The sequence below is a fragment of the Vicia villosa genome, linkage group LG3, assembly GCF_029867415.1.
Source record: "Vicia villosa cultivar HV-30 ecotype Madison, WI linkage group LG3, Vvil1.0, whole genome shotgun sequence".
In the NCBI taxonomy this organism is placed as follows: domain Eukaryota; kingdom Viridiplantae; phylum Streptophyta; class Magnoliopsida; order Fabales; family Fabaceae; genus Vicia; species Vicia villosa.
The window spans coordinates 162,875,427-162,900,987 of NC_081182.1; the positions used below are offsets into that span (position 1 = coordinate 162,875,427).

At 36.2% G+C, this 25,561-nt stretch overlaps 1 protein-coding gene across 1 annotated transcript; it reads right to left on the reverse strand.

Moving 5' to 3' along the window:
- Window positions 1-21,381: 21,381 nt before the first annotated feature.
- Window positions 21,382-23,276, reverse strand: LOC131659287 (uncharacterized). The gene is made up of 4 exons (XM_058928499.1): window positions 23,161-23,276; window positions 22,646-22,818; window positions 21,582-22,162; window positions 21,382-21,537 (listed from the first exon to the last, which is right to left on the reverse strand). The coding sequence occupies exons 1-4, from the start codon at window positions 23,274-23,276 to the stop codon at window positions 21,382-21,384; spliced, it is 1,026 nt and encodes a 341-aa protein (XP_058784482.1).
- Between the last annotated feature and the right edge of the window lie 2,285 nt (window positions 23,277-25,561).

The window sequence follows — 25,561 nt, forward strand, 5'->3', positions numbered from 1 at the left end:
AACTCGGAGAGGAAGTGTTGACATTCTTTGGAGGATCTTTCAATGTGATCATATATGCTTTTAACAAGTGCTGCAATGCTTGAGAGATTGGCATATTGATTCTGGTGAAGTTTCTTCTTGGTGCATCTGGTCGACGCGTATACTTCAGGCGGTTGATCTTTTTGAGGTGTGGATGCAGAGATCAGAACAACCCCTACAGATTGGTGATGCTCATTTTTGCGACCTTTCTGACTGTTCATTATATTGACTTCATTTCTCCCACTGATGGGCCTCTTTGTAGTACCAGAGGAGGAGCCTATTTGAATTTTTCCATTTTGAATACCGCTTTCGACACGCTCTCCAGTTAATATCAGGTCAGTGAAACCTGATGATGAGCTTCCCAGCAAATGACTGTAGAAAGGGCCAGTTAAAGTGCCCATGAACATGTCGACCAGCTCGCGATCAGATAAGGGTGGTTGAACCCTTCCAGCTAGATCTCTCCACTTTTGTGCATACCCTTTGAAACTTTCTTTTGGTGCCATAGACATGCCCCGCAGTTGAGTACGGGTTGGTGCAAGGTCAGCGTTTTATTGATATTGTTTGTAGAAAGCAGCAGCCAAATCTTCCCAGGTGTGAACTTTTGTACTTTCCAGCTGGTAGTACCACTCGAGTTGTGTACCCGACAGACTTTCCTGGAAGAAATGAATCCACAATTTGTTATCTGCTGTATGAGGTAGTATCTTCCTCACATAGGACCTTAGATGCAGTTTTGGGCAAGAAACTCCATCATACTTTGCAAAGACAGGAACTTTGAACTTTGGAGGGATAACAATATCTGAGACTAGCCCAAGATCATTGAAGTCTAAGCCAGGTATTTTTTGTATCTCCATAGCTTTCATGCGTTCTTCCAACTGCTGGTATTTGTCATCACCCTGTTCGTCTTCGGAATGATAATCTTCTTCGTTAGAAGAGAGGGAGGGTTTGGCAGAACCCTGGTTGCTGTGATTGTCTTCTCGATCACCTTCACCGACTATTTCAGGGATCGGTGCCTTTTTGGACCTCTTGACTGGGATTTTGACCTTCCTTGTAAGGTGACTTAAGCCTACAGATCCTTTGGGCTTCTTTTTCTTCTTGATTATCAGGGCTTTCAGTTCTTGTTGCCCCTTTGCTAGCTCCAGAATTGCTACTTGAACTTGGGCGTTCTGTGCTTCGAGATTCTTGACACTTGTTTCGGAATCCATCTCTTCTAACTGAAATAAACAGCGAGGAGATGAGAAACCCATCATATGAACCTATTATGCAATGTTTATGAATGAAATGCATATGCAATGTTTTCAAGGATCTTAGAATTTAGATTTGTTAAAACAAAAGAGAAACAAACATTTATTAGTCAAACAATTTATTTCTTTTTTTCTTTTCTTTTTTTCTTTTTTTTTCCTTTGCCTCTTTCGGGCTTTACAAAATAAAGAAAATAAAGGATTCCTTAAGCCTCCCATGGACGCTTTCTCTTCGCACCTAGGAATATGTTGATCTGCTGTTCTTCCTGGAGTTGTCTGGTGAGCTCCAACACTTTCCTCTCATAGTCTTGACAGTGTGCTTTGAAGGTGTCTCTTTCTTCTCTTAGTTGAACCCAAGATTTCTGTAGCTCTTCCAGGTCAGTTGGCATGTCCGGATGTAGAATAACTCGAGGTTCACTCCCTTCGACTTCTGGCTCAATAGTCACAGGTAGAATAGCGGGATATGGCATAATGAGTTTCTGAGCACGAGCCCGCACCCATTTGAGGTAAGGCTCCATGGAAATAGAGTTCCATTGTCCTAAAGTTTTGCTTTCTACTTTGTAGATACTGCCCCAAGCATGTATAAACCTTCGTCGATATCTTTGGGAATCATCTTCGTAGTCGAACACAATGCCACGGATAATCATGTCGTGAGGACCGTTTCTTCGTGCATATCCGAATTGGCGCAAAGCTAAAGAGGGGTTATAAGTGATGCCTCCCCTGATGCCAAGGAGTGGCACATTAGGGTACTCTCCACAATGGTCAATGATAGTAATGTCTCTTTGAAAGAAGTTGTTCCACCGGATATATGAATGAGTCAAAGACATAATCCTGCGAGACCATTGCATCCTTTGTTCGTTTCTCAACACTGATCGGGGAAGGTGTAATGTAAACCATCTAGCCAGCAGTTGTGCACAGCACATAAGAGTTCCTCATTTCTTCATGGTACGAGTGTGTAAAGAATGTAGTATGTCTCCCAGCAAGGTAGGTACCGGGTTGCGGGTTAGGAAAATGTTGATAATGTCTACACTTATGAACTGGTCGGGATTAGGGAATAAAATCAACCCATAGATCAAAAGAGCCACAACTTCCTCAAAAGCTATGTAACTTCTGTTTTTAGTAGTAATCGAGCCTTTTCCATTAAGAACTTAGCAAGCAAACCCTTGACTCCACTCTTTGTTTCCCAATTGGACTCGATTTATGACTTTCGCAAATGTAAGGCAGCAGCAATGATTTCAGGTTTTGGAATCTTTTCTAAACCAGTGAAAGGTAATTGATCTCGAACAGGTAACCCAATCAGTTCAGAGAACTCTTCCAAAGTAGGTACCAACTGGTAGTCAGGAAATGTAAAACAATGATGTTCGGGATCAAAGAACTGGAAAAGGACCCGTATCATGTCTTCTTCAGATTTTGAGGTAACCAAATGGAGTAGGTGACCGTGCTTTTCAGTGAATTGAGCATTTCTGGGAAATTCTGATATTAAATCCTTTAATTCAGATGGTACTGTCAAGATGTTGATCCGGATATAATCTCTGGTAGCGGGAGCCATTACCTGTAAAAACAGAACAAAGGTAAACTCTTCGATCCTTGAAATGATTAGTGAGAAAATGATATGTTTATGATGCTTATGATGTCATGATGTCAAACATGTGGCAAACACAAACAAATCAAACAAATAGCTTTAAGTTTAAAGGCTTGCATGAGGTTGATAGGTGATACCCTCCCCACTGAAGTTGAGTTGGTTAAAACCTATCCTAGAATAGTATTCGGGTTCTGTCATACCCCAAAATTTGCCCATACATTTTCTCTTATACAAACTCAAATCAATACATAAAGCTCCAAGACACATTCTCCTATACAAGGCTCAGAAACTAGGGTTTGGCTTATTCAAAGGAAAATCAGTAAATCAATGGCTCCAAGGCATCCTATATGGCTCAATATGTATCACATTACCTCTATAACAAGTATCAAGTCTCAATTCAAGGGATTGGTCACTCAATTGTGCAGAAAGTCAACAGTCGACTAAGTTAACCTAAAAGTCAACTGTGGTCAAAGTAAAGTCAAAACTCCTGATTTTTTGTCAAAGATCCTCATATTGAAGTATCATTCACCATTTGATCAAGTATTGATCATGGTTCATCAAGGAAAGATTAAAAATCAACAAATCAAAAAGTTTCTAAATTAGGGTTTGTATAGGAGAAAGTCAATTGAACTTTCACCAGCCATAACTATCACATGGAACATCAAAAATTTCCCATCTAAAGCTCATTTTGAAGGAAATTGGATTCTCTACAATTTTGTCTCTCACATGTCTAAAAATGCTTCTTTTGAGAGATATGGACCAAAACATTATAGGTCCTTTTCAAGAATCAACAAAAAGTCACTTTTTCAAAAGGACACACAAGGAGCATGGAAAATAATTTTGATACGAGACCAAAGACACTGGTTAGAGGACTCTCTAAGGTTTCTAAAAAGTCCTAGAACACTTCCATACCTCAAAAACTGAGAGAGATAGGCCTTGTTAAAGTAGGGCTATTTTGGAGGGAAAATGTGAAGGAATTTGAATATTTTTGCAAATGGGCCCAAAGTATTTTGATCCAATCTTGATCCTCAAGTATCCAAGAGCCCAAAATCTCCTTGCCACGAAAATATGTGATTTATTTGATTTATTTTGATTTTTTATTCTAATTAAAAAGAATTAAAATCATATAAATTAAAAGAAAAACAAATATTTGATCAAAGAGTTGATTTGGATCTAATTTAATCATCAAATATACCCCATATCCAATATAATTTCGTGCATAGGTGATTGGGAGAAGATTGAGTCAATATTGGCCATAATTAGAAACTTTCAAAACCATATTTCCAATCAAATTTCTCAAATGAGCAATCAAAGATCCATTGAGACCTTTTTCAATTTTATTTGACCTAATCCATCTCATATATATACTGATCAAAGCCAAATGCCAAGGGGACGAAAATTCTGAGCCAAGGAACCTTAGTTTCATACTTTAAAACTCAAGAACAAGTGGAAATCGAATTCAAAGCTGGAGAAGGATTCAAAGCATTCCAAAGGTTCAAACACAATCCTTGGGAGCCCCTGAAGCATTTTGGATCACTGCACGACCTCAATACTCCCAGAATTATCTCATATAAGCCAAGGTTTGTCGAAACTTTTCTTGGCTGGATTGCTACAATTCATGGCATATAAATATAATTTGAATGCATAATATTGTTCATTAGGATGTATGGAACGTTTCTGGATACTTAATTGTGTGTTTGCATGCCTGTGTGTGATTATGCCATTGTAGCAATTTAGGGTTTTGTTTTAGGGTTTCTTGATGCAGGTAATCTTTGACCAAATTAAGGCCATAGATGAATTCGTGAGGTTCAGACGAATCTACAGGTACCCTCGCGAAATATTTTTGTGGTCGTTTGCTTGTATTCGCAAATTGCAGGTCTATGGCTATGGAGGCATCCGTCGCTAAAAGCCAGTTGCAGGGCTAAGACGACGGAGGAGAGGTTGAAGGTGACAGCGTGGCTCTCCCCCATTGGCCAGCGTTGCGCGCGTGTTGTTTTCAAATCCTGGAGGAGCTAGTGGATTAAGACGCATGCCTTGCCACACGCCTTCGCTCATACAGCCATCTGATCTTTTTTCAAACAGATCCAAGCGTTCAAAGCCCGCAGGCGTATCGTGCTCCACACACGCGTGCCATACAGGATCCCTCAGCTAAGTTTCCAAATTTTTTTATTTTTAATTATGCAATTCTTTTATTTATTTATTTTCTCACATATACATATTTATTTCTTTTACATATTGCTTTTTTTAAATAAAACCTTACTTTTTTTTACAAATAAATAATAATTATATTATTTGTATTATATTTATTATTATTACTTATTATATTTATTACAATAATTTTATTCCTTTAAATTATTTTAATTAGTTTTAATTTATTTAATACCTTTAATAAAATTCATATATATTCTATTTTAATTCTAAAAAAATTCAAAAAAAAATACCTTTTGTATCTGATTTTATTTTCTCTTATCGGTTTAATTAATTAGGTCGCGAGACCAATAATTAATTAAATCGTCTACGTTATTTTATTCAATTCGTACCCTAATCAGGGTTTACGAGAATTTCCCCTACACTAAAAAATATTTGTCTGTATCCTTTTCAGGTTTTATTTTCAGATGCCTTCCGACTACACGCCTTCAAGATCCAAAGCTAAGTCTTTAATTTAATTATTATTTTAAAGTCTATTTTGTTTCCTTTTAATTAGGGTTTACCCCTTTTAACCCTTCTTGAACTGTGCATACATTCACCTATTATCTGCCTTTGCCATTTTTTAGGGTTACCTCCGAGGCTTCCTCCGACTGCCAACCATACCAGATCAAATTCGAAGCTAAGTACCCATTTACCTATCTTATTATTTTAATTTCTTTCTACCTTCTTATATTAGGGTTAACTATGATTGCCTCCGAATCGATAATGCACTCACTCCTTCTTTTGTTTATTCTCTCTTTTCCAATCTTCAGGGTTTGTCAGTTGCCAAAGCGTCGAGTATCGGTAACCCTAAACCCTAATCTCAATTATATTATTACTTGTTTCAAACCTATTTGTCTTATTTTATCCCGCTGGTTTCAATTCCCCTCTCCTCCGCTGGTTGCAATTTCCCTTCCCCCATTATTACTGTTTATATTGAACTGCGTGGTTAGTAATTCTAGGGAGTGCAACTTGTTAATTGAATTAGAATCACCTATTTACAAGATAATATAACTGAATATAATCACGTGATTGGTACACACACGCACACTTTTGGGTAAACCTCTCTGTTGCATGTTGCCTTGTTGCCTGTTGCCTTGTGTTTTTTGCAGAATAGTCAGTCCCTCGAATACGAGGATACCTCAGCCCTGTTGCCTCGATTAAAGATCATGGTCCCTAATGATGCTGCCTTCGATACACTAAAAAAATGATCTCGACCCTCGGAAGTTGCCTACGAGAAGGTTGAGGTATCCTCTGGCTGCCTACGAAAAAGGCTATTCTGATTCTTCCCCTTAGACTACCTGCCTCTCTATGGCATGGGTCAGTCTTATGGCAAACGATAATGCGATGACCCTTCAACCTCCAAACGAAAGGCTTCCTGCCCTCTCATGGCATGGATAGACCCTTTCATCCTGAAAGGCTAAAGGAAACCTATCATCTAAGTTTAAGGTAATTGCTCCTAATTGCTTTGCTCTGGCTAAAACTGTTCTTTTTTTCATATTCTTTCTCATAAACCTTCAAAAGGGCTACGCTCATTTACGAGCTAAAGTCCCTATTCTTTTTCTTCTACATTTCTAAAAACAAAAACGAGCAAAGCAATTAAGAGCCCATGGAAAACCATGGATGCAAAGGGTGCCTTACACCTTCCCTTTGCATAATTACCCCCCGAACCCTATTTTGTTTAAAAGGTTTTTCCTGTTTCTTTTAGCCTTTCTAACTTGTTTGGATAAAATAAAAGTCGGTGGCGACTCATGCTTAACCGCAACATTTCGATAAAAAGTCAGTTCACCGTATTACAGAACTGGCGACTCTGCTGGGGATTTATTTCGATAAAAGAGGGGTTACCTTAAAAGTTTAGGATTCACCTTAAATGTTTTCTATTGTTTGCTTTGTTTGCTTTATTTTTGCAGGTCTGTTTTGGGTATTTTGCTGTGTGAAAGATCCTAACCCGGATCTGAGTACCTTAGGTAAATGGCATGAGATCAATGAGACTGCACAGCGTATACTGATGTGGTTGATCTGATGGCCATCGTTAGTGTGACACATTGGTTTGTCCTGGTGTTCCTTGGGATCCGACCTGAGGAAATGCTTGGCTGCCGCGTGGTGTCATTAAGCACTAATTCGCCCTTAGAACCTTAGTCGAACTTGACTTTGGCCTTTTAGAAAGTAGCGAGATGGCTGGCTTTGGTTCCGACTAAAGTTGGTTGATACTCAAAGCTACACCCATATGGACTGGACTTTCAGGACCTTTTCGGTTGGCGATTCGATTACCGAAGTGAGATAAGCGCCTTCGAGAAAGGTCAATGATACGAGCTCCCTAGAACCCGGTCTTTGTATAGGACATGTTTGAACTGACTAAACTTCAGGGGGAGGGTACGCACCTCTGGACTACATGCAAGCCTAACCTTAAGGAAAAATTGTGTGACTTGTTTGTGTTTGTTATCTACTTGACATCATGACATCATAAACATCATAAGCATCATAACATCATGACTAACCATTCGAGGACCAAAGAATTCATATTTGTTCTGTTTTGTTGGTCATGGAGACTAGAAACACCATTCGAGTTAACTTTGTGAAGATACCTTCCGAACTGAAAGAGTTGGTATTAGAGATTCCTGGAGGTTCCCGATTCGTTGAAAGACATGGTCTCTTGCCCAGTTTGGTTACTTCAGGTTTTGATGAAGAAATGATTAGTGTACTATTTCAATTCTTTGATCCCAAGCATCATTGTTTTACTTTCCCGGATTATCAGTTGGTACCTACTATGGAGGAGTTTGCTGACACACTTGGACTCTCTATTCGAGAACAGATCCCGTTCACTAGTTTGGATTAAACTCCAAAATTGGAAGTTATCGCTTCCGCTTTACTTCTTAAGAAGTCTGATATTGATGGTCATTGGGAAACCAGAAGTGGAGTCAAGGGATTCCTCGCTAAGTTCTTATTCGGAAAAGCTCGCATGTTTTTGAAGTCCATGAGTTATCAAGCCTTCGAAGACATATTAGCTTTACTCATTTATGGTTTGGTATTGTTCCCTAATCCTGATCAGTTCATTGATGTGCACGCCATAAAGATATTTCTGACACGCAATCCAGTTCCTACTTTGCTTGGGGACATCCTACACTCTCTTCACAAGTCAAGTTCAACTAAAGGTTCTAAGACAAATTAGTGTTTAATGACATTTCGGAAGCCTAACATACTCCTTGATCGTTTTCAAGGGATATCAGTATAAACCAAAGTGTCGCACTAACGGTGACCACCAGATCAACCGTATCGGTACATGCCGTACAGTTTCCTTGGTCTATTGTCACATACTTAAGGTATCTCGAGATTTGGGTTAGAATCTTTCACACAAGTAAATACCCAAACAAACCTTTGAAAAATAGAACAATCAAGACAAGCAATTGAAAACATCGAAGTGATCTACACTCAAAGGTAACCCCTTTTGAAAACATTTTGTTTTTTTTGAAGTCCCCAGCAGAGTCGCCAGTTCTGTCGTGCGCTCAGTTTTTTACAACCTCTCGTGTGAGAGATACGAACTGACTCTTCTTTTGTTTTTGAGTTTTGAAAATCAGAGAGTCGCCACCGACTTTTATTTTATCCAATTAAGGAATGGTTTATAAAAGAAACAGAAAAAGACCTTTAAGAGATTTTGGGTAAGGGGGTAGGTTATACAAAGGGAAGGTGTTAGCACCCTTTGTATCCATGGTTATCCATGGGCTCTTAATTACTTAGCTCACTCGTTTTTGAATCATTTGTCTTGCCTTGAAATGCTTGTATGTGGTTTTAAAATTCATTTTGTAAATTGACTTTATAATGATCCTTGTGCGGATGTATACAAAGTGTTTTACCTTTCGAAGGATGTTTTGAAAAAAAAACGTTAACTTCGTAATGATCCTTGTTTGGATATATACCAAGTATTGTCTTTTTTGAAAGTTTTATTTTGAAAAACAATGATATATGAGACATTTGTTTGTTTTGATTTGAGCAAGCAATTAGGAGGTCTCCCCTAAGTTTATAAGGTCCTTTCCTATTTCCTTTAGAAAATTCTCCTTTTACCGGATATAAACAAAGGTTCGATTTTGTATTTGAAACAGTAGAATTTGGATTTTTGAAAAGAGTAACAGAGGGATTACCCTAAAAGGTGCAAGTGTGATTGTGTTTTGATTCAGATATTTTATCTTTGAAGTTAGTGATCTAACGCTTCGGTTTTTATCTTTGACATACACACAGTTTTATATGTACTGGAATTAAAATGCGGGAATGTAAAATGCGGAAAGTAAATCTACGCTATTACATCGATTGTGCGGGAAATGTAAACTACGCTATTTACATGAATTTGACAACCTATACACTTTATCTAGGAATTTAAATTGCAATAAGATAAAAAAAATATTTTTGGATTTTTGTATGATTGATTTTAATTAGAATTAATGCATAATTAATTTAATTAAAATGCTATGCATTAGAAATAAAATTTAAACCTAAAAAATTAAGTCTAAAATATGTTCATATTGCTTGTTAATTAATTTTAAAATAAAACTATTTTTTTTTATTTTTTGAAGTTGTTTTTGAAAATTAATAAGTTAAATTAACATATAATTATACAAATAATTATACAAATAATTAAAACTTAAAGAGAAAAATATTTCAAATATGTACAAAATTAGTCTATAATATATAAACTAAATTTAATAAAAAAGAACAATTTTTTTCTGATTTTTTGATTTATTGAAATAATTAAAAAGCAAATATATAAATATATACTAATTAATTAGACAAAATATTTTAGTTATAAAGGAAAATAAAATATTTTTATATCATAAAATAATATATTATTTTATAAACCTAAAAATATTTTTTGTGTATTTTTTGGATTTTTAAAACTATTTTAAAATAATTTTGCAAAGAAAATTAAATAAAATGAAAAATAAAAACATTTGATCAGGTGTGGTTGGCTAGTAAGTCTATAGCATGGACTAGCGCATCATATGCATTGGATGGATAACTGGCATGATCTGATGGCTCAGATTTTGAGGAGCATGATGTGTACAGAACCTGCAAAGCACTGAATCAAAAGTTATTTAAAAAACACGCGCGCGCCCTCCAACCAATGGGAAGGAGCCACGCATCATCTTCTTCCTCAGGAAGCACTTTTTACACCTCTTATTTGCAGAGAGCTGTAAAAACTCTAACCTACAACACCTGTGCAACACGAATACAAGCAAAACGTGAAAGAAATTTGGCGCGAGGCCATGGTTCAATTCGTCTGGTTCATACGAGTTCAATGGTACCACTTTGAACCTGTAATTTTGCTTAATTCGAGAAACCCTAAATTTGAGTTCAAGAACCCTAAAATGGCAATTTCGTGTACAAGCATCCAAACCTCAATTAAACTTCCAGAAATGATCAGAACAATAAACCAAACTCAAATATATGTCTACATCTTGTTAAACATGCATGTATGGTTGAATTTGTGTTAGTTTTGGTTTGAACAAACCGTGAGCTCTAGTAGATGATTCTGAGTGTTTCAAGGCTTGCAATTGATATGGATAGATTCAGTGATGTTCAAGGATCGTGTTTGAGTGTTTAGTTTGGATTGAAACTAACTGAAACTTAAAATTCGAATTTTAAATTTCTTACAAAATTTCAAGTGTGTTACAAGTGTGTTACAAGCATAGATTTTGTTATGAACTTCTGTCTTTTGATTAATGAAGTGTTCTACTTCATTTATAGACCATAGAAGTACTTAAAAACTAAGCTACCAAGCATTGATGTTTCTTTGAATCTTTGAATTTTATAATATATATAGAGCTTTGAATTCAAGCAACCATGGCTTGATTTTTCTTCACCCTCTTACCCTAGGACTGCTGTACCCTTTCATGCTGCAGAGCTTTGAATGATTCTTGGTGACTCATGCTTAAGAACAAAGCTACATAACATTATCCTTCACCATTTCTTTTTCAATTTAATTTTAAATGAAATAAAATTAAACCAAAAAAGAAATAAAATGTTATGGGCCTTAGGTTGGTCGTGGGAGGCCCTTAGCATTGTTGGGAACATGTTTGGATCATGTAAACTTGGCCCCTTTTGGAAAAAAAACACTTTTGATCAATGTTGTTTTCATGCATTTTCCCAAAATATAGCCAACTTCAACAAGGCATAAATCCCTAAATGTTTATCATATGAAGGAGTTCTTGTACTTTTTAGAAACCTCAAGATGTCCTCTACAAGCCACTTTGGAAACTTTTTTTCATTTGGAGAAGTTATCTTGATGTTATGGCCTTTGACAAAAAACCACTTTTTGTTGACTTTGAAAATGACCTGTAATGTCTGAGCTCATATTTTTCAAATGGTGAATCCAATGACCATGGGACCAATTGCATTTGAAAGATAATTGAATTTCCTTCAAAACAAGATTTGGTTGGAATTTTTTGAATGAACGATGAGAGAGTTATGGTCAGTCAAAGTTCAGTTCACTTTTTAGGAGAAAACCCTAATTTTGAAACTTAGGGTTTTGTTGATTTTTGATCTTTCCTTGATGAATTATGATCAACCAATGATCAAATGATGAATCTTTTGACAAAATATGGATGTTGACAAAAAATTTCATTTTTGACTGTCTGTTGACTTTTCGGTCAAACTGGTCGTCTGTTGACTGTTTGAGCTGCTGACTGTGCGTCTGAGCGAATTGAAGTTTGAAAATTTGGATGGTGGTACTTTGAGATATATGGAGGTCCATGAAATCCATTTGAGGTCTCAAAAAACTTGTTCTCCTGAAAAAAACAAAAACCCTAGTTAAGGACTGTTCGTGTAGGAGACAGTTGAGCGTACCTGGTTTTTGTGCAGTGCTGAGTTTCTGTTGATCATGTGATGTTCAGAAGACTTCTAGAACAAAAATCTTGGAACTTTGAAATGCAAAAAGATTGATTTGATTGATGGTACAAAACACGGAGAATTGCACTGTCAGCGGGTTTGACTGTCAACTGACTGTTCAGGCATTAACGTAGCAGTTAAAGTGAAAATTCAACAGTTAAAGTTAATTTTTTGTTTTTTGTGTTGTGTTAATGGTGAAAATTTATTTACATGAGTGGTTAAAAAAACACAGACATAATAAATATACTGTACGCGAACGACATTACCGATAATAACCTTGAAAAATATTTAAGGCACAGAAAAATAAATATTTAACTGGCAGAAAACACACAAAATATTATCTTAATAATTAAACAACAGTACGAAAGATAGTACGACATTTAATACTGACAGTACAAATATTACATAATATAATGAACAGTACGACAAATAAACGGTACATTATTTGAAAACAAGAGATACGACAAACTTTAAGAATGACGATTAATAACCCACGCTATAAATAATAACATATAGATGATTGGGAGTATAAACAACCCAAGTCCGCATTTTTCAGGACTATGCAGACAGAAAAAGGACATGATTACCACCACGATGGTGATGACCATAAGAAAACACGTATCCATCCGCTTCGCCATTTTTGCCGGGGAAGAAGAGAAAATAAATAGGAGGTAGAAATTTGAGGGATGAGTTGAAATTTGATGTGAGAAATTATGGAAAAAATGAGAGGTATTTATAGAGTGAAAAGAGGGATAGAGACGTTGGGGAATGAAGTGATTCCGTACAAAAAAGGAAAATTTGAGTGGTAGTAGGATTTGAAAGAAAGTGTATAGTAGGGTTTGAAAAAGAGAGATGTGTAGAATAAAGTTAGGATTTGATTTTGAAAGAAAGAGATTTGAAAATATAGGAAAAGATTTTAAAAATAATAGAATATAGTACAAAAATTAGTGGGAAACAAAAAACTAATAATAATTTACTTGTTACCAGTACAGTCTGAATCCCGGACTCTACGCCTGCAAAAAGATTTAATTCTGTACCAATTGCGTCAGTGCTATTTATCTGCAAATAAATCTCAAATAAACAGCGTGTGTGAAGTAATAAACAGTACTTGGCGTTTGTGTAAGAATAAATTCAACTGTGAACCAAAATACCGTATAAGAAAAATTCTAAAAACTGAGTATTCATAAAATCAGGATATTTATGAAATAAAATCCAAGATTATATGAAACTCCCAATTTTTAGACAGAAGTCTGTTGCCTTCTTTCTGAAAAAGATGCGGGCAAATTTTGGGGTATAACAATAAGACATAGCCCGGATAATTTGATCGCTACGCATCAAACCCTTATTCCTAAGTGATTCTTAATTATAGCGTTATGATTAAAAAAGCATTGAGGTAGTTTGTCCGACAAAACCCCAACCGTAAATCAACACATATATTTTCCAATATATTGAAGCAATAAGAACTTTTAATCATAAACTGAATTTCATAAAGATAATCTGAAAATAACGGTAAAGATTATTCATTACATCACATGATCCAGGGACATCAATCCTAACAAGTAAGAGTTTAGCTACTCATGACAATTGTTAGCATAACAATGATTAAAGATGAAGAATTTACATTTGGTTGAATCGGAATTGATCTTCAATCGCGGATGCTCTTGAAGATTTCTTCGCTCCAAGCCCTAGTGCTCTCAATCTTCTTTTTCACGTTCGCCTCCTCTCCAAAAAGTGATTTTTCCCTTTCCAAACGGTGACTAAATAACTCTCAGCAAATAGTCTCTTCTGAAAAGTCCATCATGCCCTCCCTTAAGTGACACATTCCAACGATTTAAAACATAACTTTTTCTGCGCACACGTCTGACACGGCCGTGTCATGGGACACGGGTGGCCGTGTCAGACCTCTGACTTATTGGCTCCAAGTTTTGCAATATTTTCCTTCAGCAAGTGTGACACGGCCGTGTCACATGACACGGGTGGCCGTGTCACAACTCTGTCTCGCCAAAAACCACCTTTCCTTGACTCGAATCGTGCCCTGTTCCTGCAACACTTAAACACTACCAATACAAGATCAAAAGCAAGAGAAAAACCAACAAAAACTAGAAAAGATAACACATCAAACTCAAATATGAAAATAAGCAAAACTAAAAAGAACAAGATTAAAATGACTTAAATTACCACCGGATGAAGTGTTTTTCCATTTATCAGAACATAGAAACGAGGTGAAATTGGTGGCCGATCATAACCATTGTTACCATTTCCATTGTATTGCTCAGCTGAGCCGGATGTAGATGTAGATGAAGGTTGTGGAGTCTCAACCATCTTGACTTAATGTTTTTCTCTTCCTGAATCTTTTCTAAACACGGTTAAGTGCTTGCACCTTAGAACCGGCGCTCTGATACCAATTGAAGGATAGAAAAACACTTAGAAAGGGGGGGGATTTGAATAAGTGTAGCTTTAAAACTTGTAAGATAAAAACAATTTGCACAATGATTTTTATCCTGGTTCGTTGTTAACTAAACTACTCCAGTCCACCCCCTTGGAGTGATTTACCTCACTTGAGGATTTAATCCACTAATCACACGAGATTACAATGGTTTTCCACTTAGACAACTTCTAAGTCTTCTAGAGTATACTGATCACAACCTGATCACTCTAGGAACAATCTGCTTAGATACCCTCTAAGACTTTCTAGAGTATACTGATCAACAACCTGATCACTCTAGTTCTTAAAACTTAATGTAAACAAATTCTAAGAGTTACAATCCTTCTTATAAAGCTATTATCACAACTGTGATTTTCTCTTAAGTTTAGGCTTGATCTCACTAAAGTATTACAACAGCAATATAGTGAGGTTGATGATGAAGTTTGAGAGCTTTTGATTTGAACAGCGTTTCAGCTTTTTTTGCATAAGAGTCTTGTATTCAGAATTTGTAACTTAGCTTCTCATCAGAACTTCATATTTACAGGCGTTTGAGAAGATGACCGTTGGGAGCATTTAATGCTTTGCGTATTTCGTACAGCATTGCATTTAATGTTTCACTCTTTTGTCAACTACCTCGAGCCTTGCTTTTGACGTGTCTACTGACATTGCCTTTCATAGCTTTCAACGTTCCTTTTGTCAGTCAGCGTAGCCTGCCAGCTAGTACTTGCTTCTGATCTGATGTTTGTGTGAACAACATTTGAATATCATCAGAGTCAAACAGCTTGGTGCAGAGCATCTTCTTGTCTTCTGACCTTGAAGAGCTTCTGAGCGTGATACCATGAGAACTTCAGTGCTTCTGCTTCTGATCTCAAGTTCTTCTGATGCTTCCATAGACCCATGTTCTGATTCTGCTTGACCATCTTCTGATGTCTTGCCAGACCATGTTCTGATGTTGCATGCTGAACCTTCTGAGTCAGTGCTTCTTGCGCTGATTTTGTGCATACTCTTTATATAATTCCTGAAATGGAAATTGCATAGTATTAGAGTACCACATTATCTCATACAAAATTCATATACATTGTTATCATCAAAACTAAGAATATTGATCAGAACAAATCTTGTTCTAACACCATAGACATCTAGATCTCACCACACCAAATCCCAGCGCCAGGTTTTTTAATTTTTTTTTAATTATATAACCTTTTTTTATTTTGTTTATTCTTTTTTAAAAATCCTTTTTAAAATCCTTTTCTATTTATATTTTTGTAACTAAAAACTTTTTTTTATATAATTAAGATTTATTTTTTTTTAAATTCAATTTTTATAATTTAGATAATTAGGTTTAATTTATTTTAATTCAGGATTTAATTAATTAAAAAAATTAGGTTTAATTTATTTTTATTTAGGATCTAACTAATTTAAAATTGATTTTAATTAATTAAAATTAATTAGGTTAAATAATTAGGTTTAATTTAATCAGGATTAGTCGAATTAAAATTAATTAGGTTAAAAACCAATAATTAATTTTTAGGGTTTGTCTAGCCTCGATTATTTTAGAAACCCTAGTAGCCATAGGGGTCTTAGGTAGGTGTTGTCCATTAACTGTAGGTCTAGGTTTCGTGCCCTTAAACTTTTTTTAGCCATTAATTTATTTTCAAATTGTTTTTTTGCTAACCTTGTTTTATAACCTTGATTTATTGCCTGTCAATTATTTTGCCTCTTTATTTCTTAATTGCCTTGCAGGATTATAATATTATTTTCTTGTGGTTTGCCCACGAGTCCATTTTGCCTTATCATTGCAGGGTATCATCTATTTAATTATTTCTTGTGGTTTGCCCACGATTTGTTTTTGCCTTATTATGTAACTGCTCCGAGGTTGTAATAGTTAATTAGGGTTTAATTTTTTCTTCTTTATTTTCTGTATGATTAATTGCGTGGTTAGTAATTTAGGGCGTGAAAACCTCGAATTGAATTTAGAATCATTAACTACAAGATAATATATTTGAACTTAATCACCTGATTGTGCCACACACACACTTTAGGGTAACCTCTCTTGTTGCCTTATTACTGTTGTCTTATTACTGTTGCCTGTTGCCTTCACTTGTAAAAATAGTCAAGTCCCTCGATTCAGAGGATACCTAAAGCAAATGTTGCCCTCAGTTCATTCATCATCAATTTTGTCCCTCGATGTTGCCTCGGTAAATGATGATTTGTCCCCATTGCTAAGGTATCCTCGCCTGCTGCCTAAGAATGACTATTATATCCTTCCCTTAGACTACCTGCCCTCTTTATGGCAGGGTCAGTCTTATGGCGAACAATAATTCTGATGACCCTTCAACATCCAATAAAAGGGCTTCCTACCCTCCTATGGTATGGATAGCCCTGAAAATCTAAAAGAACATTTTTATGATTTTAGGGTAACTACCTCCTAATTGCTTGCTCTAGTTTAAATTCAATTTTACCCTTTTTTAAAAAGAAAATCTTCAAAAAGGCTACGCTTATTTACAAGCTAAAGTCCTTATTCAAATCCTTTTTCTATTCATTACAAACATTTTTGAAAACAAAGTGAGCTAAGCAGTTAAGAGCCCATGGATAACCATGGATACAAAGGGTGCTTTAAACCTTCCCTTTGTATAATTTACCCCCCGAACTCAAAATCTCTTTAAAAGGTCTTTTTCTGTTCTTTTAGCCTTTCTATAAATTGGATAAAATAAAAGTCGATGGCGACTCTTGCTCACCGCAACATTGCTTGCTTAAATATTTAAAGTCAGTTCACCGTATTACAACATGCATCAAAATGCACTGATCATGGAGCAATTGTGGTTATGGAATATTATTGGAAATAATATTATTTATGTTATGCGGTTATTTATTTATGTGTGTTATTTGGCTTAATTGAGTAATTAGAGAAATATTATGAATTGGGCCTAAGTGAAAGAAATATGACACAAAGAGATTGAATTGTGGGTTAAGTCCAATTAAGAAAAGAAGGATTGTAAGAAAGTTAGGGTTTTAGACATAACTCTCATTTGGAGAAAGAGGAGAAAGAAGAGAAAGAAGAAATGAAAGGGAAAACTATGGCATGAAGAGGGAGAACTCCATTGAAGAAGGTGAAGCTTTTGCTAAGGTAAGTATGGAGTTCTTACTCTCTAAGGGTTGGCATGATAATGTTTATGGTGGATTATATTGTATGTTATTTTCCATGGATGTATGAGTTTGAAATTGTTAGGAATGATATGTTATAATGCTTCTTACCATGATTCTATGTGTGGGTTTTGAATTATAGCATGTTTGGTGGAAAGAATGTGAAAAGTGTAATCATATTTCAAGTATACAAGTAATCACATCTCCTACCACATGTATTCATCATCAACCGACATGGTACACACATTTCACATATACACACACACACACACATATATATATATATATATTCACATTCTTATCATTTATGTTTTTAATCACACATATCACATCCACAACACATCAACAATTCATTTCAAATGAATTCAACTTCGTAACATGCATTCACACATCATAGCAACCACTTCATCTTCACAATGACTCGCATGTAACTCAATATGCAACTTCATGTTATGTGTATGCATGTGGTACCATTTGGGGTAAACTCCCAACTTAAACAATTACCACTTGGGACAACTTAAACATTTGCCACTTGGGTCAACTTAAATATTTGCCACTTGGGCCAACTTGAACATTTGTCACTTGCGCCATTTTAAAAAATGCAATGAATGCGACTCAATGATGCACATCCACCCTCACAACTTAACTAACATAAGAAACATAAACAATATAAACAACATAAACAACTTAAACTACATAACCACATCGGCTAAACAACATCAACTAAATGCTAAGGTTCTATGGCAATAAGTGTATCATTACCATCATAGTAATTTACCGCATCTCATCACATCGTTACAGCATACAAGCACAAATCACATACAACTTATCAACATTGACCATAGGGTCTACAACAACAACAAATTCCATATACTAGCAACAACGGCAACAATTTCTTCATACTACTAACAACATCAACTAATTCATCATGTTAACAACCAACCTCAATAATTTCTCTTATTAACAACAAACATCAACAAGTTCATCATATTAGCAACAAACATCAATAATTCATCTTATTAACAACGACAACAATAATTAATCATATTAACAATAATAAAAACAATTCGCCATATTAACAACAATAACAACAAATCATCACATTAACAACAATGACAAAATTCATCACATTAACAACAAACATCGCGTTACACAAATCAAATAATGACATAACACGGTTAATTCAACTTCTTAATGTGATCATATTCATTGTTAATTCATTATAAAGCATCATTATCTCATCATAAAGAAAGTGAATATTATCATCTCAATAGCATTGTATCATCATAAGAAAATATACATCAAGTTATACCACAATATGGTTACGTCAATTCATAGCAAAGAGCATACTTCATATGTTAACACTACATAGTTCATCACTTAATCCTAATAAAAATAATAGGAGACTATATTCCATGAGTCATTTTAATACATCATGGTATATTTTATTGCGTTAACTTTCCAACGCTTCGAACGGTGCATCAATCGGAGTCCGGAAACTCAAGTTATGGCCTTTACAAAAATCTGTAAAAAATTGGAAGCTGCTCAGGTTGACGCAAACATTTCTCAGGTCAACGCATGGATAAGTTTATCCCCTTAGGGTTTGCTCAGGTCGACCCATGAGTCGACTCATGCTGGTCTTCAAGTCGACGCAAACTTTCTTCAGGTCGAGGCATGCTGAAGAAAACCAGATTTCTGTCTGTTCGGGTTTGCTCAGGTCGACCCTTCCTATTCTATAGGTCGACTCATGTTGCGTAAAAACCCAGATATCACCATTTTTCTTCCCTATTCCCCTCATACAACACCCATAAACATTTTATGCATCAATTGACAGCAATTTAGCACACATATAAGGTTCCTAAACATAGTTATAATCATGGGTCATCCATACAACACATTGAACATGAACAAATTACAAAATCTCATGAAATCTACTAAACCCTAATATTTCCAATTCATGAACTTGAGAAGTTAAGAGATCATACACCTAACATACACACGAAATTACCCAATTATATAAACCTATAATAATTTGGATTCTAACACTTACCTTGAATCTCTAGTCCACCTTCTTCAAGAATCTACTTCCCTCTTCTCTTTCTCTTCTTTCTTCTATTCCTCTATCTTTTTCTCCTCTTTTCCCAAATGAAAGTTCTGTCTCTAAAACCCTAACTCTCTTACTATCTTTCTTTTCTTAATTGGGCTTAACCCACAATCCAAACCCATATTTTATATAGGCCCAATTCATTAAATCTCTTTAGTAACTCAATTAACCCAAATAGCACAACTACGTACATAATCAAATATTCAAATGATTATTATATCACATAATAACTAAATAACAAAATAATTAAATAGTCTCATAACATAAACGAATATTATTTCCAATAATATTCCACAACTACAATTGATCCATAACTTAATTAATACAAACTCGCGATTTGTATTTTTCCGACTAATAAATCAGACCATAAACTTAACTGCTCAAATCAACATATTAATTCGATTATGCCTTTAGAATAATACCGATAAATTCCAACTTCGACTAATTCCAACGAATAAATCCTGAATTAATTTAATTAAATAATTAATTAAATTCAGGGCGTTACAACTCGACTTATGCAAATGCATGTGGTACGATTTGGAGTAAAACTCCTGTCTCAAACATTGCCACTTGGCCCATCGTCGTTGCCATTTTCAGGCTAATAGTCGTTGCCATCTTTCAGGCGAATAGTCATTTCCATTTTCAAGCTAAAAGATACTTATGCAATGGATGCGGCACAATAATGCACATCCACAAAACACACATTTACAACACATCACAACATCAGCTAAACATCATTAATTTTATAGTAATTCATCACTTCACATTCACGTAGCTATGTTGCATCATCATACAACAATGTTTCACTTCACAACAACAATCACAACATCAAACGATACAATTCAAGAAAAGGTTTCAAAAAGATATCCAAAGGTTCTGAAGTCATATCCATTAGAAAGATATCAATTAGAGCTTCACGGAGGTTCAAACGACACTAAAAAAGGAGTTACGGATCAAAAGATACATCATTTCAAAGTTACAAAACGTTTCACACAGCACTGTCCGCTTAGCGGACTCTAGCGTGATTCTCTCAACTAAATCCAGAAACTTTCATTCTCCGCGTCTCCACTTACTGAACCACCTCCTCATAGTGAGCTCGCGCAATTTCAAATTTTCACTCAGCATCCGCTTAGCGAGCCAGGGGTCGCTTAGTGGACGTGCGACTATGCAGAAAAATCACAAAACTAACAGATCTGGGAAACCACATATCCACCACTCAAAAACCTCACCAATCAACAATTAAAAGCAGATAACAACATCAGCTAACATCATTCATCAACATTCATCAATAAAAACATGATTTCAACCACAAATTCATGAAAACCCAACATAAACCCGAAGATTCTACAACACATATTCAAGGTTACTACACATACAATCTAACCCACCATAAACATCATCATACAACCCTTTATCATGAAAGAATCCCACCCTTACCTTGAGTTTTGGATTGAAGACAATTATATTCTTCGACCTAGCTTTCTCCTCTTCTCTTCTTTCTCTTGTTTTCCCAATTTCACCAAAATGACTTCTAATTCTCTATTCTCTAAAACTCTTGTTTTGTTAAACCCTTACTAACTCTCAAATTGCTAATGGGCTCAAATTAGCACCTCTTACTAACTTATGTTATTTACTAATAATTCTCAATAAATACACAAAATCAATTAAACACTCAATTAACACATAACCAAATAAATAACTTGCATAACACACATATAATAAAATACGTAAATAAAAAGGTCGTTACAACTCTCCCCCACTTAGAATATTTTCATCCTCGAAAATCACCTCAATCAAATAACTCAGGTTACAACTCTCGCATCTTGCTTTCCAAATCCCACGTCAAACTCTCTCCGGTAGCTCCCGACCAAACTACCTTCACCAAAGCAATCTCTTTGCCTCTAAACGTCTTCGCCTCGCGATCCTCAATCCTTATCGGCATAAACTCCACCGTGAGATTATCCTATACTTGGACATCATCCATATATGCTAGAGATTATCCTATACTTGGACATCATCCATATCCTTAATCCATATCGGCATAAACTCCCCCACCTTCCAAAGTTGTGACACATGAAACATGTCATGCAAATTCGAAAGATTCGGCGGTAACGCCACTTTATACGCTACATTCCCAACCTTCTCTGAAATCTGATACGGTCCAATAAAACGAGGAGTGGGCTTGTTAAACTTCAATGCTCTCCCTACACTGGTCACCGGCGTGACTCTTAAAAATACATGATCACCCGCTTGAAATTCCAAATCTTTCCTTCTATTGTCACGATAACTCTTCAGCCTACTCTGAGAAGTCTTCATCTTCTCTCGAATCAACTTAACCTTCTTTGTAGTATCTCGAACAATCTCTAGTCCAAGCACTACACACTCACCAAATTCATGCCAACACAACAGAGTCCTACATATTTGACCATACAACGCTTCGAAAGGCATCATTCCAATACTAGAATGGTAACTATATTTGTAAGTGAACTCGATCAATGGAAGATAAGTATCCCACGTACCTCCCTGCTTAGGAACACAAGCTCTAAACAAATCCTCCAAAGATTGACTCGTCCCCTCCATCTGACCATCTGTCTGAGGATGATACGCCGAACTCAAACTCAACTTAGAACCCAATGCTCCTTGCAAACTTTTCCAAAAATCTAAAGTGAACCTCAGATCTCTATCCGAAACAATACACAAAGGAAAACCATGTAGCTTAACAATCACATTGGTATAAATTTCTGCCAACTTAGAAACTAGATATGTGATGTTAATAGGTATAAAATGAGCCGACTTCGTAAGCCTATCAACGATCACCCGAATTGAATCATGACCTCTTATAGTATTCGGTAAACTTGTCACAGAGTCCATAGAAATGCTATCCCATTTCCATTCTAGAACTTCTAAAGGTTGCATTAACCCTGCAGGCTTCTGATGTTCAACTTTCGATTTCTAACAAGTCAAACATGCATACACAAACTGAGCTATGTCACGCTTCATTCCAGGCCACCAAAACAGGTTCTTCAAATCTTGGTACATCTTAGTAGCTCTTGGATGAATACTCAAATTACTTCTATGACCTTCAAGAATCGCTCTCTTCAAATCCACATCATCAGGAATATAAATTCGATTACGAAATCTCAACACACCTTGCGCATCCAACTTGAAATCACTATTCTCAACCTGATCGATTCCAACCATCGAATCTTCCAATTTCATATCCAACTTCTGAGCTTCCTTGATACTATCCAGAAAATCATTGTTAATCTTCAACATACCCAATCTAACACTCTTAGGTGTCACTTCACATACCAAACTCATGTCTCTGAATTGCTTAATCAATTCCAATTCCTTAACCATCATCGCTGACATATGCAAGGTCTTTCGACTCAAAGCATCAACCACGACATTAGCTTTTCCTAGATGATAATTCAGACCAAAATCATAGTCTTTCAACAAATCTAACCACCTTCGTTGCCTCATATTCAATTCCTTCTGATCAAACAAATACTTCAAACTCTTATGGTCGCTAAACACTTCAAATCTAGAAACATGGAGATAATGCCTCCAAATCTTCAATACAAACACAACAGCAGCAAGCTCTAAATCATGCGTAGGATAATTCTTCTCATGAACTCTCAACTGCCTTGACGCATAAGTAACAACTTTATCATTTTGCATAAGCACACCTCCTAAACCCATCTTAGAAGCATCACAATAAACCACAAATGATTCTTCCAGATTAAATAATATCAAAATCGGTGCCGATGTTAATCTCTTCTTCAACTCGGTAAAACTCTCTTCACATTGAAGATCCCGCACAAAAGCCTTACCCTTGCACGTCAACTTCATCAATGGAAGTGCCAACTTAGAACAACCTTCAGTGGACCTTCTATAATAACCGGCTAATCCCAAGAAGTTTCGAATCTCGGTAGCTGACTTAGGAGTTTCCCATCTCAACACGACATCTACTTTAGACGAATCCACAGCAATGCCATCACCAGAAATGACATGACCAAGAAAACTAACTTCTTTCAACCAGAACTCACACTTGGACAATTTAGCATACAACTTCTTCTCTTTCAAGACTTGCAATACCAACTTCAAATGCTCAGTATGATCTGAATCTGATTTAGAGTAAATCAAAATATCATCAATGAACACTACCACAAACTGATCCAGATACTCATAAAAAATACAGTTCATGTACTCCATAAATACTCGCAACGCATTAGTAACACCGAAGGGAATCACGGAATAATCATAATGTCCATAACGTGTCCTGAAAGCCATCTTCTACATATCCTCATCTTTCACTTCAATATGATGGTAACCCGACCTCAAATAAATCTTACTAAACACACGAGCACCAACCAATTGATCAATCAAATTATCAATTCTTGGAAGTGGATACTTGTTCTTGATTGTCATCTTATTCAATTGCATGTAATCAATACAAAGTCTCCTTCTTCCATCCTTCTTCTTAACCAACAACACTGGAGCTCCCCACGACGACACACTAGGTCTTACAAACTTCTTCTCAAGCAATTCCTCCAATTTCTTCTTCAATTATGAAAAACTATGATGCGGACATCCTGTACGGTGCCATAGACACGGGTTTAGTACCAGGTACAAGAACAATAGAGAACTCAACTTCTCTCTCAGGTGGTGCATCAGGAATTGCATCAGGGAAAACTTCAGGAAATTCACACACCACTTTCAACTCATCTATTATAGATTAATTCTTAATAGACATCGATGCAACTAAATCAAGCACTTACACTTCTTATTTCATCAACATGCGCAATTGTCTAGCTGACAACAACTCAACACCTTCCTCTTCAAGAGTAGAAAACCTCACCGACTTGTCATAGCAATTAATATGAACATGGTTATGCTTTAACCAGTTCATACCCAAGATCACATCCAAACCTCTCAATGGCACGCAAACAAAATCAACAACAAAGTCTCTATCGAAAATTGACACGGGACACTTTAAACACACAAGAGAAATAGTCACCGATCCCTTAGCCATAGTATCGACAACCATCTCGCCATTCATAGCAGACAACACAATACCCAATTTTTCAACACAATCAGCAGAGATAAAGCAACGAGTAGCACCAGTATCAATAATAGTAACTAAAGGAATGCTATTAATGAAACATGTACCTCATATGAGTGCATCCTCACTAGTGGTCTGAGTTCCCGACAAGGCAAACACCTTCCCACTAGCTTGCTCCTTCTTGGGCTTCTGACACTTGCTTCCAATATGTCCCTCTTCACTACAGTTGAAACAAACCATGTCTAATCTTACCACAACAGAAACACTTCTTAGTACCAACAGTACACACAGTGCTCTTGTGACAAGCTTTGCCACACTTGAAGCATACAATACCAGCAGGAGCATCTCCTCACTAGTTATATTGCCCTCAGTAGCTTTCTGCTTTCCTTTACCTGCTGGACCATCATAAGGCTTGCCACAACCTTGTTGATTCTTACCTCACTTCTCACTAATAACCCGATAATGAGCATTGTTGTCTTCCTCATAAATCCGACAACTATCAACCAAATCAGCATAGACACGTATCTTCTAGTAACTAATCGCCTTCTTAATTTCTGGGCACAATCCATTCTCAAACTTGATACACTTTGAAAATTCACCAGTTGGTCCATCATAGTGTCGGTAGAACTTAGCCAACTCTCCAAACTTAGCAGCGTACTCTACAACCGACTTATTCCTTTACCTCAACTCAAGGAATTCGATTTCCTTCTTGCCATGGATGTCCTCAGGAAAGTACTTCCTCAAGAACTCCCTACGGAACACAATCCAAGTGACCTCTTCACCATTATCCTCCAACCTCTAACAAGTCTCTAGCCACCAATCATCAGCCTCGACTGCTAGCATATGAGTCCTATATCGAACCTTCTGATCTGGAGTACAATCCATCACACGGAAGATTCTCTCAATCTCCTTTAGCCATGTC